The sequence below is a fragment of the Haplochromis burtoni genome, unplaced genomic scaffold (assembly GCF_018398535.1).
Source record: "Haplochromis burtoni strain Fernald_Lab_line unplaced genomic scaffold, NCSU_Asbu1 Contig_155, whole genome shotgun sequence".
Classification (NCBI taxonomy): domain Eukaryota; kingdom Metazoa; phylum Chordata; class Actinopteri; order Cichliformes; family Cichlidae; genus Haplochromis; species Haplochromis burtoni.
Genome location: NW_024582516.1, coordinates 1,263,185 through 1,278,440, shown reverse-complemented (window position 1 = coordinate 1,278,440; position 15,256 = coordinate 1,263,185). Strand labels below are relative to the sequence as shown.

At 40.0% G+C, this 15,256-nt stretch overlaps 2 protein-coding genes across 2 annotated transcripts; one reads left to right on the top strand and one right to left on the bottom strand.

Annotated features, from left to right (window-relative positions):
* Nucleotides 1–1,662: 1,662 nt before the first annotated feature.
* On the bottom strand, nucleotides 1,663–7,029 carry rbis (ribosomal biogenesis factor). The gene is made up of 5 exons (XM_042224909.1): nucleotides 6,815–7,029; nucleotides 5,308–5,386; nucleotides 3,309–3,424; nucleotides 3,056–3,172; nucleotides 1,663–2,961 (listed from the first exon to the last, which is right to left on the bottom strand). Exons 3-5 carry the CDS (start codon nucleotides 3,417–3,419, stop codon nucleotides 2,893–2,895), a joined length of 297 nt encoding a protein of 98 aa, XP_042080843.1. The 5' UTR covers nucleotides 3,420–3,424; nucleotides 5,308–5,386; nucleotides 6,815–7,029; the 3' UTR covers nucleotides 1,663–2,892.
* Nucleotides 7,030–7,155: 126 nt separating this feature from the next.
* On the top strand, nucleotides 7,156–13,961 carry LOC102307035 (carbonic anhydrase 1). Its single transcript, XM_042224907.1, has 7 exons — nucleotides 7,156–7,344; nucleotides 7,626–7,823; nucleotides 9,194–9,312; nucleotides 10,169–10,261; nucleotides 10,354–10,416; nucleotides 10,507–10,662; nucleotides 12,373–13,961. The coding sequence occupies exons 1-7, from the start codon at nucleotides 7,317–7,319 to the stop codon at nucleotides 12,490–12,492; spliced, it is 777 nt and encodes a 258-aa protein (XP_042080841.1). The 5' UTR covers nucleotides 7,156–7,316; the 3' UTR covers nucleotides 12,493–13,961.
* Nucleotides 13,962–15,256: the final 1,295 nt, after the last annotated feature.

The window sequence follows — 15,256 nt, the reverse complement described above, 5'->3', positions numbered from 1 at the left end:
TTTACCCAGTAGAGACCAAAACAAGAATTAAAACCAGTGAATTGTAATGTTATTGTCATTTCCATGTGAAAACAAGAACAAGTCATTGTTCAAAACCTTGCCATATCAACTCAAGAAGTGAGGTCAGTATTTAGAGCTTCTTTCTGTTGCCCCCATGTGGCCAAAAATCTCATTGCAACCTTTTCCAAATACTTCCACTCTTATCTATTCATTTCAACTCAATTCTATTTTATTCATTTTGTTTTTTAAATCAAATCACAAAAGCAGTCAAGGCACTTTGTAAAACCCCTACAATATTACAATGACAAAACAACAATCACACAACCTTCTTTGGGCAAGGACTTGGTGACAGTGGGAAGAAAAAACTCCTTTTTAATAGGAAGAAACCTTTGGCAGAACCAGGCTCGTGGAGGGGCAGCCATCTCCTGCCACCGGCTGAGGGTTATGGAGCTACCCAACTTCATCATAGGTAGTGAAAGCCATCACTCAGGCCAGTATTTCTATCATGTCATCTTCACCTTGAAAATCTAATCTGCCAAGTTATTTATGTCAACACAGCCAAGTGCAGATTTGTTTACCAGCCTCACTTGTGCTCTTACCTCACCCCAGATTTATTGACCAACTAACTCAGTCAGAGGTTGCCACCGAGACAAGCAATCAGCTTGGTGCTCGTACACCCGTGACCTCTGATGTCAAGTTGCTACAGCGGGATGCAGCAGCAGCATACTGATAACGGCTCTCTGCTTGCAGGTGGAGGCAAAAAATCTATAATTCATTTTCAGCTGCCCTTCTGATAGAAATGACGGTGTGAGGCCAACAAATAGAGTTTGTACATTATTAGCTGATGAAATCGCACAGATGCCAAACAACATAATGCAGTCCACAGAAACAGCAAAACCCAGCTTGATACGACTTGACAAAAATATCACTGTATTCTTTCACTGCAGAACGTTTGGAAAATAAGTAACGGACCGGTGTGTTTGCCTTAGTGGCATGTAGCAATGAGATTGCAATTGCAGCTAACTGATTCTCTCCAGGTGTGTACCTAGGTTGCCAGTAATACCTCTTTACCACCGATGTTCTGCCAGTTCCTAATCTAGAATCAATTTCATGTTTTTCCACCTAACAATATCTGGTGCTGGTGCCAACACAGCATCAGAACCACTATGGGTTTCCAGAAGTTGAGCTATAATTTCCACTCAGTAATATTAGGTTATAAATTCTAATGGCACTATAACTGACTTCACACAAGCAACACATTAAAAAACAAACAAAACATGAAAAGCCATCTCTAGAGCAGGGGTGTCAAACTCAGTCTTATGAAGAGTGGCAGCTGGAAGCTGAGATCACATTCAGGGTCACGCATGAAATCACTGAGACATTTTAATATATCAAAAGCATACGTAATGCTACCAGTTCATTTTTATAAGTATAGTTTGGTCCATATGAAAGTCAAATCAATAGAAGTCAACAAGTTGTCATGCTAATATAAATTTAATCAAGTACTGGTAGGAGTTAGAAGTTACTGAAATACCTGCAAGCACACATGGGAATACAGTATATAAGGGGAAAATGGAGTTTGTAGTTCAAACAAACTTAAAAGTTGATATTTGGTTTGGTAACCTTTATTCTCCAACACAGCCTGAACTCTTTTAAGGCAAGCTTTTCTGTAATTTCTTGAAGTAATCTTCAGGAATAGTTCTTTGGGATTTTTGAAGGACAATCCAAAATTCTTTGAATGTTGGCTGCCTTTTGTTCTGTTCTGTCAAGATGATCCCAGACTGCTTCAATGATGGTGAGGTCCAAGCTCCAAAGCAAAAACTTTGAAAGACGTTCAGAAACCCTGGAGTACTGCTCAAGACCATTTTACAAACAGTTACAAGAAAATCTGGCTGCCTAGAACCAAAACATCAAGAAATAATCAGAAAAGTCTCCAGATTCTTCCACAGTACTGTATTTCTTAAAAGATTGCAAATTAAAACTAAAGGACTATAGGGAATGCAAGTTTTGATAATGTATATCACTCTCACCTTCCAACGTGAGATAAAATAAAACTTTCGAATTGGATTTTTCAGTTTTTCATCTAATTCGATATAAGATATAAAAATGGTTTTCAAGGGCAGCAAAAGCACAAATATTCTTATTTTTAAGTCATTCTAAACGAATAAAAACACATAGGCCTTACTCGCACTGGAGCACTAAATTTGGCAGGTCACATTTTATATAAGAACGCCTCGTACCGAAACTCAGAGGCGAGCATTTCCATCTTCACAAATAGAAGTCACAGTGATCTCCTCTGTGTCTTCATTTGTGCTAAATGAGACACCAAAACATGTCAAAGGGGGTTGAAACCTTGAAATACAAAGAAAAACAAAAATCAAAGAGGGCAGGATGAAATTCGTGTAGTTGGGAGAATTCTTTTGAAAAGTTTATTGAAAAATGACTGCAAGGTACACAAAGAGTTTTAAAGAGAATCGGTTAATGAAAAGATGAGTCATCTGACATATCAACACTTTATTTTGTTTCATTTAACTTATTGTTCGTGCCATATATAACATTACAGTTTGAATCTGCTCTAACGTAAGCATTTTCTGAGAATCAATAATGACAATAACGTGTATAAGTCTAAAAGATATTAATAAAATACACAAAGGTGCATAATCCGAAAGAACGTTACAATTGACAGTGTTCAACTCTGTAATTGGATTTGATTTCTTTGTGCACATAATACGCAAAAACCTTGAGTTGCACATGAGATTTCACTCCCATATCAATGCAGCAGGTTCTTGGCAGCTCATCTGTAGTCCTCATTTCGAAGAGAAATGACAAAATGCTGTGAGAGCATATTCAGTCCATCATCTTTGTTCGTGGTAATCACTTATTTTTATACCATTATAGCTGAGAGAAGAGTTGAGCGGCATTGTCGATATTTACAGATTCCTTTGGTGGCTCTCTGACAACCTAAGAAATTTAAAAGTATATATGTTGATAGCAATAGAATTGTTTTAAAAAAACAGGTAAAAGAATGTTAAAAGTCCATGAGTTCCTCCTTTACCTGTATTTGTTTCTTTGGTTCAGGAGCGACTGACTTTGAAATGCTCTTAACATCCCTCTGGACTTCTGTGAAGATTTGATTTAGACTCTCCACTTTCTCCTTTTTCACTGTATTGATCTGTGATACCGCAATCATGTTAGAGCAGATGCAACAAACACCACGAACAAGGGAGGATACATAATACATGTACAAAAACAAAACCCAATAAGCCAAAGAAAACAAAACCGGGAGTAAGAGATGAAAGAGATCTTACATGTTTGAGTGTTGTTGTGACGGGTTTCGCTTTGGTCTTGTTCTTCAAGTGCTTGTTTGCCACTTGAAAGACGTTCTTCTGTTTTTTCCCCTTTTGTTTATTCTTTGCCATTTCACCTGTGGAAAGAACGGCAATCAGCATGGATGCATTTGTGGAAATTATTTACTTTCTCTACCATGTTCTTCCTCCAGTGATTCCCTGTGTTTGTCTGGCAGTCTCTGCTCTGATCACACACTCACAGATTCATAGCTTGCTCCTGATTCTAGACGTGCCTGGAAAGCCACCTGATTATCAACACCTCTTTTTTACCCCAAAAAGCTCAGTTATGGCCATGGGCCTTAAAACAGTGGTCAAAAAGGTGTAGATGATATCAGAAAATGCTGTAAGTCAAATGAAAACGCACTAATTCAGTCAAGTTTTATAGTGTTATAACTTTTTATATTAACATTTTCCTGCACAACCTTCTCAAAAAACAAAAAAAGCTGATGTTGGAGTTTGATTTATAAACTACATAAATTCACAAATTCTTCCTGCCCAGTGAAGGTGACACACACAACTGCAGATTCTACAAGAGCAATAAACACGGCACAACTGAAATCTGCAAAAGGTAAAGACAACAGCAAAAGTATAACCTCCAGGGGGGAAAATATATTGCTTTGTCATTTACATTTTTTTTTTTTAATTTTAAACCTTATTTGGGGACAATGATTTCACCCAATTTAACTGGTGAGTCTGTACATGCAGATTTCATGGTCTGGTGAAAAATGGAATCAAAGTGGATAAGGAGTCATAATGTGGCTGAAGAGCTGGGTGAAAAAAAACAAGCATATCTGTAGCTAAAGGCCTTTGCTGATATTATATGTGTTTTATTTATTTGTTGTTTTTTGTTTTACTTTTCTGGTAGCATATTTAGCCTTCATTTTTGACAGGACAGTAGAGTAGGGCGGTGGTATCGACTTGAGCATGGGCCCCCACAGTAGCATTTCAGCATTTGTATCACCTGCTCAAACCATCTCTTCATATATTCAGACTCTGGGAGGCAGCCAGAATACCTGAAGTAAACCTGCAGGCACATGCTAAGGAGAGGGGAACCAGCTTTATGCTGTGAGGCTACAGAGCTAACCACTACATTACCCAGTCGCTCCAACCTCATCCTTTTTATTGCCTGCACTTCTGGATATACAGCTTATCTGGGTTTGAGTCACGGGGGCAGCAATCTAAGCAGAGAAGCCCAAGCCACCTCTTCCAGCTCATTCTAGGGGGACACCTAGTCCCTCCCAAGCCAGGGAGTCCTGGGTCTCCCCCATGTCCAAAACATCTCGCCTAGGAGGCATCCAGGAGGTATCCAAGTCAGATGCCGGAATGACTTTAATGAAGCTATTATCTGGGTCTCTGGTGGAAATATGGAACTTTTCATGCTGTAAGTAGGTAAAATCTTTATCTTGTGTACATGGGCACAAACTAGCACGTTTGAGACCAGCCAGGGAAAAAACAAAGATCTTGCTCAGGAACATAAAAACGCTTCCATTTAGCTGGGCTCGGGACTGGCACTGGGAGTGCACTAGTCTGTGACCTGTGGTAACGTTATAGGAATTTCCAAAGAAACGGTAAAGCTTAAAGACTAAAATTTATCATCAGTGTGTTGCATTTACACGGAAGGACAGCAAATAGACAACGTAAGAGGGAGACATTGTAAATACCTGATACACATACAGCAGTGCATAGAAAAGAGTTAAGACAAACAGCCAAGAAGAATACCATCAGAAATATAATAATAACAATAATAATAATATGTATTACGGTCTTTAACGACATGTAATAATATTTCAGGCAAACTGAAATCCAGTGCGGTAACCAGCTAGTTAGCGGAGTGCCTCACATGTTAGCCTGTGTTATAGTACACATAACGACGATGAAACTAAGCGACTTATTTGAGGTTATTTATGTTGGTATAACAGTTCGTAAGTGTACGGCTGTAAGATGTTTATACGCCACTTACCGAACTTCTTCGAAGAGTGGCGTTAAAATCCTCGTGCTACTTGAAAACACCACCGTGCCTTCTTGGTGACGTCATTTGCCTGCGACAGAAACGTAACGTTAACGCCCCTGTCACCTGTTTCGAGAGAGTAGCTGACTTTCTTTCTAGGACAAATGAGATAAACGATTATTTAATTTCTTTATATTGTACTGTGAATTAGATAACTAATTCACAGAAACTAAACTTATATATTTATACTCACACCACCATAACTTGTTTTTGCCTGAGATGCATTTCTTCTTTTTTGCTCGCTTTTAGGAACTCCACAGCAGAATATCGGCATCCCCCGTCACACCAACCCACTGCATGTTCTACATGTCTTCTCTAAGATCTTCCTCTTTTCCTCCTGCTGGTAGCTCCATCTTTCAATATATCCGTATTCTGATTTTTTTTAAAAAGAAAAAAAAACATCCCAGCCTTGCTTTTTTTTTTTTACCTAATCTGTCCCTCTGATGTACTCATTTCCCATTCTGGTCATTCCCAATGAAACTTTTAACATCTCAATTTCCGCCTCCTGTCTTTTTGTTTGTTAGTCCATCTCCAAACCATACATCATAGCAGGTCTCACTACCATCTTGTAAATCTTCCCTTCACTCTTGGGCTATACTGCTGTCACAAATCACCCCTGACCCTCGTCTCCAACCGCATCATCCCGCCTGCACGCCCTTCTTCACGTCTCTTGTGCAGTGACCATTTTTTATTTTGGTTTGTGCAGTCTATTATTATGTCCTCTTGCACAGTCGCGTTTTCGTTTTTTCCTTTGGACCAGTTCATACGCACCTGTTCATTATCGGTGAATACTGTCTCATTTGACTTTGATTTGTAGGCTAAATATTTATATGTATTATAGTCTGAAATAATAATAGAGCAAACTGGCCTTTAGTTTCTGTTTTGCGCCTTGATGAACTGTGCATATCAGATATATGTCCTATCATTTCTTGCTCCTGAGGCAGAAGGAGCGAGATAATCAGTGAAGCAGAGGTTAAGCCAGTCGCCCCAACCACTGAGCAAACTCATCAGTTCGTTTTAGAGCTTCACGGATCAGGTCCCTGTACCGGTAACACGTTGCTGTGCTGCCTGGGAAGCAACAGCAGGTGGCACCATAATACCAGCGCTTATCATTACCTGCATGTTTTTTGTTTTTTTGTTGTTGGGTTTTTTTTTTCTGAAAACCCTTATTATGTCATTGTACTCTGAGTTGCAACGGGAAAGCAAGCGTTTATTGAAGGAAGACGTAACCCCCCCCATCATCATCACTGACAGGCATCATGCAAATCATGCAGCAAATTGACCTATTAGTTTTTACTTTTTTTTAATGAAAATCTTACCAGACAAGCTCTAAGTTCATATTCGAGACCCCCCACCCCCATTTCACACGCGATTTAACGATTGCTTTGTGCGTTTGCAGACATTTGTACTAACTGGTGTTTGCGACAACTTTTTGTGTAATTATTCGAAATCCATCTACCTCTCTATCGATATCTGGTGATTGTTTGCGCGTTACTGCCGCAATATCTCCACTGTCATGACTGTAGTCCACTGTCCGTCTGAATGTGTCACTGGGCTACGTGTCTTCTTCACTTCCTCACATGACAGACGCGTAAAATCCGTTAGATGAAAGGTGAGCACGCGCTCGTCGCGCTCGAGAGATAGGCTATTAAAGCTTCATAGCTGCTGGCAGATGAAACGTTTAAACCACTGCAGATTCAGTGAGAGAGAGAAAGACAGAGAGAGAGAGTGAGAGAGAGAGAGAGAGAGAGAGAGAGATCCATTGATCCGACGTGTTGCAGCGTTGCGGTGCATCTAAACTCCTCCCGGGCTGCCGGACGGACACGCCGCACACTGGGACCCTATATAAGCTCTGCAGCTGTCAGGTGGAGGACACTAGCTGCTCTGCACTGGGGAACGAGTCGCTTTAGCTTTAGGGGATTACAGCTCTGCCTGCTCGCTCATACATCCAAACTGTCACCATGTCTTGGGGATACAAACCAAACAATGGTGAGCCGCTGATTCGATATATATATCTATATATAATTATATATATATATATTACCAGTCCTACCAGCAAGCGGGCTGCTAAATGAACGAAGGACAGTGCATTCACGGATCACTGCGGGGATTTTTTATTTTTTTTTACATTGATTTATTTAGCCTACTATGCATATTTGGAGACGCACTCACACCTTCAGCTCCCAAATACACAGATAATTAAAATTTTAAAAGAATATATTTATAGATTGATATTAAATACAATGTTATTATTATTATGTAATTTCCAGGACCTCAGAAATGGGTTGAAAATTTCCCTATTGCCGATGGAGTCCGTCAGTCTCCTATTGACATCGTACCGGGCCAAGCATCATATGACGCGGGGCTGAAGCCGCTCACCCTGAAGTACGACCCGTCCACCTGCCTCGATATTCTCAACAACGGGCACTCCGTCCAAGTGACCTTCGCGGACGACACCGACAGCTCAAGTGAGTGTTAAAACTACCCACACTAATAAATTTACAACCGTCCAGGTACTGATTGAGATTTCTCGGAGAAACACATTCTCTTACATTCATATTACTCACAGTAACCGAGAAGCTATAAGATTCTTGGATCCAGGTTTGCGGACAATAAAAATCAGGCTCCTGAGGATGATTTATACAATGCAGTCATCTCCACAGCTGCCACAGACTCAAGCTTTAGACTAGAAAGACATTAATACTGTGCTTATAATATAGATGCGCCCCAGATTCCTTAACACCACGCCATTAGCGATGGCACAGATTTTATGTTGTTTTTGAAAAATGAAATATGTCGTTTTTACAATGAATACATTTGCTTAAGGTGCAGAGGTCTCGTTGAAAAGGCAAGCACAAAGCGCGATTGAATTGGTAATCTAACCCTTGGTAAACCTTTCCCACGCCAGCTCTGCTAACAGTGAGGTCAAAAGCACAAAAAAAGGGAAGGTTACTCATACATGAGCTTTGTTAATTATTAATGTCCCCATGTGTGCACAGAAACAGTTACTATGAAATTAATGCTAATATCTTTCTCTTTCAGTAAAACATTATTTGTTTGTTTATTTATTTTATGTGTGTTTCCATTCTGGTCATATTAAAACTTTTAAAAGATAAACAAAACATAAAAAAGGACATGTCCTCCACTTTTGTTTAGGATTCCTTAGGATTTCAGAGTGATGAGTGTTTTCTTTTGTTTTTCTTTAGTAGCTCTGATAGGGGATAATCGAGACTATGGTTGCATAATCAACTTAATCACAGGGATAAAATCTCTACTGCTCACACAAAATGGTTTCTTATGTTTTCTTAGAATCTTACTGTACCTGTTTTAGGCCCGGCACTTCTAAGAAAGGTGTCTGTGTAACACATTCATGTTATACTCCACTAATTCTTCATTTTTCATGTAGACACAGATTACTTTTTTATCATTCAAGACCAACAGCTGCCAAATAAATATCCTGTTTTGGGAGGCTCCATATGATGTTGCACCAGAAATAGAACAATATACAGGATTAATTGCTGCTGTTTGAACTACTTTGTATTCTTTAAATAGATACATTACACAACGGTGGAAAGAGGTCTGGTGTTTACAATACCTGGACATTACTTTGAACTGAATATCTCTAGCTGGGTTTACACAACAGGAACTGAGACTGCTTCCATGGAAGTGTGTCACAGTCACAGTGTCTACATGTGTGTATCACATCTTATTCCATTTCCTTTTGTTCGCAAATACAGCGCTTTTGAAGTGTTTTTCCTGCAGGTCAGATCTTTTTATGTCAGTGCTGAACAGTGAAGCACTTTTATCCACATTCTGCCATTTTTCTCTCTTTCTGCAGGTTTAACGGATGGACCAATCTCAGGGTTATACAGACTCAAGCAGTTTCATTTCCACTGGGGAGCTTCTGATAGCAAGGGCTCTGAACATACTGTGGCTGGGACCAAATATCCCGCCGAGGTAGGGAATCTCTGGATCATTATGATAATACCGAGATAGCTGATTAATGTTGATGTACAGCAACAAAGAGATTGGGGTAGGGGGGGGGGGGGGCGGGGGGGGGGGGGGGGGGGCGGTGGTGGACAAATTAGAGGCCATTAAAATTTGTCTAAAACAGAAATCTCATTGGTTGAATTAAAAAGGATCGAAGAAGAAAGGCCGCCTGGGAGGAAAATATGAGCAATTAGGGAGCTGGCCTCTTTTCCCATGATGTTTGGCAGCATGTGTGGTTGCAATTTGATGTGTTTTGCCAACAAATAGTTGCCTTTCCTTATCTACTGTTGCTCACCCAGCCATTGCTTAACCTCAAAGAAGCATATGATTGCACTCCCAATCAGAACTTTAATTGCGTCAGGGCGGGGGGGGGGGGGGGGGGGGGGGGGGGGGGGCATTTAGAGACTCCAGGCCTGTTAATCCATGATTTAGGTGGTTTGGTCAAATAGTATCCATGGACACTGGCTAGCTAGCTGGCTAATTAACCAAGCTATGCAGCGGAAGGAGGCTGTTGAAAAAAGTGAATCCCCTTATGGCAGAGTGACGTGATGTTTTTTGTATGTATCCGTGTTTGTTGGCGCAGAAATAAATAGTATAGATGTACTTTTTAATGATGTAATGCAAGATTATTATTAGTTTACTACTTTCCTTGCAGACCTCTTGGGGTCACTGGACCTCATCTGGAGTATTATTGCCTTAATTTTCCCAACATCTGCTTTACGTTATCAAAAATAGAAATAATTAAACTATTGTTTCATCTACAGTTTAGGAATAAAGTTTCCTGTAAGGATTTTTTTTAATGTAAATATAATTTTATTTCTAGCTTCATCTGGTGCATTGGAACACCAAATATACAAGTTTCAGCGAGGCTGCTAGCAAGCCCGATGGACTTGCTGTGGTTGGAGTTTTCCTGAAGGTGAGCAGAAATGGTTAAAGTACCATTATATGCAGTATTACAATAAAACATGATAAACATTTAACCGCAGTGCATCATTTGTTCTTTTTCAGATTGGTGGTGAAAATCCAAATCTCCAGAAGCTTCTTGATGCCTTTGACACCATCAAGTCCAAAGTGTGTTTCTGTAAAAATAAGAGTTTGTTTTTTTTATTTGTTTCCTGATAGTTTTCTTACAATGTTCTTCTCTCCCTGTGTTTTTTAAAGGGCAAGCAGACCTCTTTTGAAAATTTCGACCCCTCTACTTTGCTCCCTGGTTGCCTAGACTACTGGACTTATGATGGCTCTCTGACCACACCCCCTCTGTATGAGAGCGTTACCTGGATTGTCTGCAAAGAACCAATCAGCACCAGCTCTGCACAGGTATGTTTGCTGCAAACAGAGCCCATTCAGCTACAGCAGAAGGATTGGCTTTATGCCCACGGTCTAGAATAGCTCTGTCTGCAAATCCTCTCTTGTACTACAATCTAAATAAAGGGCTTAATTGTTCAGATTAACTGTCGGGTGAAACAAGAAGAAGAAACCTCTGTAGCAGACAGAAATGCAATACAGCAGACACTTGGCCAACTGGGGCAATGAGTAAGAACAAGAGTTCACATAGATGCTAGGCGCTTTACCACAGCGTTATCACCATGTGGGCAGTCAACAGGAAATATTCATCCCGCAAATGCAGCACATTTTGTAGGTGAAACACTATTACTGTGTTGTGTTTGTAATTTCAGCTACCTAAACACATCTGACCTAGATTTATGCTTATTTGTAAAATTACAGCTGATGCTATCACTGAAATGAGTATTTGCCTCTTAACCACCCATTCCTCTAAACTAACAGCCCCCCGGCTGGTTTGTCCCAGTGAATGGAGCCTTGAGTCCATGTGAAGGTTAAGTCTTCGTGGTCACGTGATTATTTCACGGTGGTGAGAATGTATCTCAGGGGTAAACATATGAGTTGTGTGGATATAACCTTCATATGAAGGGTTATATATAGCTGGTTCTGCAGATAATAACACAGAACTTATTATTTATCAGCTAATTATAAGAGGGTACACCCACCAGATGAAATGGTTTGTCTTAGTAGTGAAGAAACACACTGTGTTCATTATCCTATGTTAATAAATCAAAAGCAATCATATGTTACTATGATGAAGCCACTCACTTGGTTTTTTTTTTAGTCTCATGTTCATACAAAATATTTTAGCCAAGAGCTGAGATTGATTATGCCCCTCTCACATATGTACTGCATGAAAGCTAATGCCTGTAGCTTTTAGCTTAGCTTAGACCAAGTATTGGCAATCGATTTTTCCAAGGGACCACTTGAGAAACTGGGACTGTTGTGAAGGGTTGAACCAAAAGGCTGAATTCAGTTCTGCTCAGTATTAGTTTAATCACTTTATAAGCTCATTTGTGCAGCCGTCCACAACTGTCCCAGTTTCTCATGTGGTCCTTTGGGAAAATGGCACAAGCAAGCCTAGGGTCCACCAGTCAAGCTGACCATTGAACCTTTTACACAATAGCCAAAATCACTTCTTTTTACCAAGGGGTGCAAAAGATGTATTTATATTCATGCATACTTTATATTTTATTCTGGTAGTCAATATTTATTTTGAAAGACATTACTGAAAACTGCTCTTTCTTTGTTTTTGCTGGCTTGACTTGACCAGGTAGCAGCTAATATATGCTTAGTACAAAGACAAGATGCTGTAGCATTGACCCCTCTTTTATGAAAAACCCACCAAACATTTTAATTTTTAAGCATCTCATGTGCTCAAATGGGGAATTTGTGTTGTATGTGTTACCTCAGGCTTCTGCTCTATGCTAAGCCAAGCTGACAACAGCTGGCTGTAGCATCACATTTATACTTTCAAACATGGGAATGCTATAAAGTTTCTCATGTCATGTAACTAGGAGCAAGGAAGTAAATAAGCATATAAGAAATGTCAACAATAACATAACTGCTAAGCTCAGTTCCCCAGTGAAAAGCTCTCAGTGACTGAGCAGGGGGAAGCCAGTGTTTTGTGAGTGACAGTCACTGCAGGAATGATTAACGCTACAACCGTCGTCTCCTTTTTCACAGATGGCCAAATTCCGCACCCTGCTCTTCTCCGCCGATGGGGCAGCTCAGGACTGCATGGTGGACAACTACCGCCCACCCCAGCCACTCAAGGGTCGCACCGTCCGTGCTTCCTTCAAGTAGTAACCCCTCCCCCTCTTGTGACCTTTTCTGCCCTCTTGCCCTTTCCCTTCCCCTCCCCTTCAGCCTGACACCCAGAAATACCTCTCTTGTAGTAAGCCGCGAAGCACACATATCTCTCTCAATCCAGTTTCAGAAGGATGTTAAATTTCTGTGGCCCATGGCTTTCCGTGCTCGACAGTCTAACTGTGAAATGGAGCACTAGAAGGATTTGCATCTCTGTTTCTATATGCAGAACAAGCAAGCATAATTGATTTTAAAGGACAAACATTTAACAGTGGTTGCAACATATTTACAAGGCTTCTGCATTTGCTCTTGCTGTTTTTTAGAAGCATCACACAAGAATGTGCAGGTCTCTTTTTATTTTACCCTCAGAAAGCCACAAGAGTGAAAAATGAAGATGAATTACTATCGAAATGGTGCTCTTCCTTTAGCAGGAAGCAGAAAGGACAAGCTAGTTTCAGCATGGCAAAGGGAGGAAATGTGAGGAGCATGAGGTGCACATACAAGACCTGGCACACAGGACCGTGCTGCTCCTGGTCTGTCTGTAATCTCTGACAGACTGCCAGCCTCTGCATCACAGCGGCTTAGTGTGACGACGCAGCCTCCTCCATCACATCCTATTGACTCAGAAAAATCCCCCTCTGGCACAAATACACATACATCACTGGCGCAGTCTCTGCAGACATGATGCCCATAACTTTGACCTGCTTATCAATCTGAATTGCAGAACAGCATGCAGCAACAAAGGGCACGACAGCACAAAGCTGCTAGGGTCGGCTAAATTGAACACCATAGCAGTGATTTATTTCTCTGCTTTTACATCCAGCCCTGCGAGTCTTTCATGTCTGTGTCATCCCAAGATGTGTGAGTTTTTTGAGCCTGAGAGCTTATGCAAAATGAGTCTTTACTGATTCCTAAATTTATATTTATAACCAAAAAGCCTGTTTCCTCTTGATGCCCGCGATAGACAAAGATAGTGCTTCTTTTCAAAATTAAATGAAATCCCCTTGTGTGTATTTTTCATTCTTTTTTAAAATTTTATTTCTTCAATTCTCATTGTGTAGAGTGCTAATGCTTAAAACGCACAGTAATGTTCGGTCGTCCTGTGGGCGATGTCACAGTGGCAAACGCACAACGCCAAGGAAGAAATTATCCTAAAGCCAATAAAGAGGAGAACCTGCCAACAGACAAGACTATAGTGTCAGCCTGGGGGTCAAGCCCTGTGTAGGAGAACAACTAGCAAAAGGGTATTTATTTTCAAAAGCCTTCTTTAGATCAGTGTACATTTCTGAAGCACTGCAGATGTTTGACTAAGCCAGAAAAGAGATGCCAGAAAGATTGTAATTACTGTAGGAAAACAAGCCTTATGCCAATAATTTGTAGGGCCTTCCTGGAAGTTTGTGCTATTACCATTCTATTTTGGAAGTGGATATTTTAATAGTGAAATAAATGTATATTTACAACTTAAATGTGCTTTTTGATTTGTGTGTTTATTTATTTCATCATTATTAATGTTAATGTCTCTTCTTATTCACTCATGCAGCATAGGCTAGCAACATAACAGCTAATATCATAATTGTGAACATGCAGCTTTAGTGAACTTTGCTGTTTATACAAATGGAAAGCAATGTGTGACGGCAAAAACTGAGATTTAATCAAACTCCCTACATATGTGCAATACGCAGTGTAAAGTGTGCAAGTGTTAAATTAAGTATTCTATCTAACACATCAAGCTTCAGGCTAAAATCCTACCTGAAGAAAAATCACCAAATTTATTCAGTAACAGCAGCAAAACTTTGATCCCCAAAAAAAGAACAGGGGTTTTCATGAACAGGAGACTCTTGAAAGACATTTGAAATACAAAATCATCAAACTACTGTTTACTCTCAGATCTACAAATTATTCCCTGCAGATCTGCTAAAATTTGATATGCTATATTTTCCTACCTTTGTTCTGTTTTTACACCAGATACTGCCTGTTCTTTTTTTAAATCAAGACTTAAAAACCCAACAAAGAACCACATCATACTAAATAATGAGAAATAAAGATATGTAGTCAGTCAAAGGTACACCCTCTTTACTTTTGAGGGTTTATGTATCATGACATAATAAAAAGTCATTGGTCCTTTACCAGATGAGCTATAGTATATGATGTATGACACTGTGAATTTAGTGAACATTAAGCCAAAATGCAAATTGCTTCCACTGGAAATAAGAATTCTTAATTAAAAGAGTAAAGAGAAGTCAGCTGCTGCAAATCAAAAGCATCTCATTAACTTGATTAAATGGTTGGCAAATGTGAGCTCGTCGACAAAAGCAGACGTTTTGTCATTTTGCTGGTGTGAAGCATTCAGTTGTGTCAGCACAACGCCAAAGAGGAAAGACGTCTGCAATGATCTTACAGAAACAGTTGCTGCTGCCTGTAAATCTGGGAAGGGTTACAAAGCCATTTCTAAACAATCTGAAATCCATCATTCTACAGTGAAAAAGTTTATTCACAAGTGAAAAGCATTCAAGACTGCAGTCAGCCTTCCCATCTGTGGACTCCCAGCAAATTCACACCAACCCGTGCAATGCTCAGAGAAATTAAATGTTAGGGTAATGACCCTACAGTTAGAAAAAGGCTGAACAAGTATGTCCTATTTGGTAGGGCTTCCAGGAGAACGCTTCTTCTTTCTAAAAGGAACATAGGTTTGCAAAGTTGCATCTCTTTAAACCACAAGACTTTGGGCCAAAGCCACAAAATGTCAGTCTTTTAATACTAA

Excerpts from the sequence above, each read along its gene's own strand:
- rbis (XM_042224909.1), bottom strand. The coding sequence starts at position 3,419 with ATGGCAAAGAATAAACAAAAGGGGAAAAAACAGAAGAACGTCTTTCAA. Across the intron at positions 3,173-3,308 it reads TCACAACAACACTCAAACAT|ATCAATACAGTGAAAAAGGA; the intron begins GTAAGATCTCTT and ends GCGGTATCACAG. Across the intron at positions 2,962-3,055 it reads AACCAAAGAAACAAATACAG|GTTGTCAGAGAGCCACCAAA; the intron begins GTAAAGGAGGAA and ends TAAATTTCTTAG.
- LOC102307035 (XM_042224907.1), top strand. The coding sequence starts at position 7,317 with ATGTCTTGGGGATACAAACCAAACAATG. Across the intron at positions 9,313-10,168 it reads GGACCAAATATCCCGCCGAG|CTTCATCTGGTGCATTGGAA; the intron begins GTAGGGAATCTC and ends TTTTATTTCTAG. Across the intron at positions 10,262-10,353 it reads TGGTTGGAGTTTTCCTGAAG|ATTGGTGGTGAAAATCCAAA; the intron begins GTGAGCAGAAAT and ends GTTCTTTTTCAG.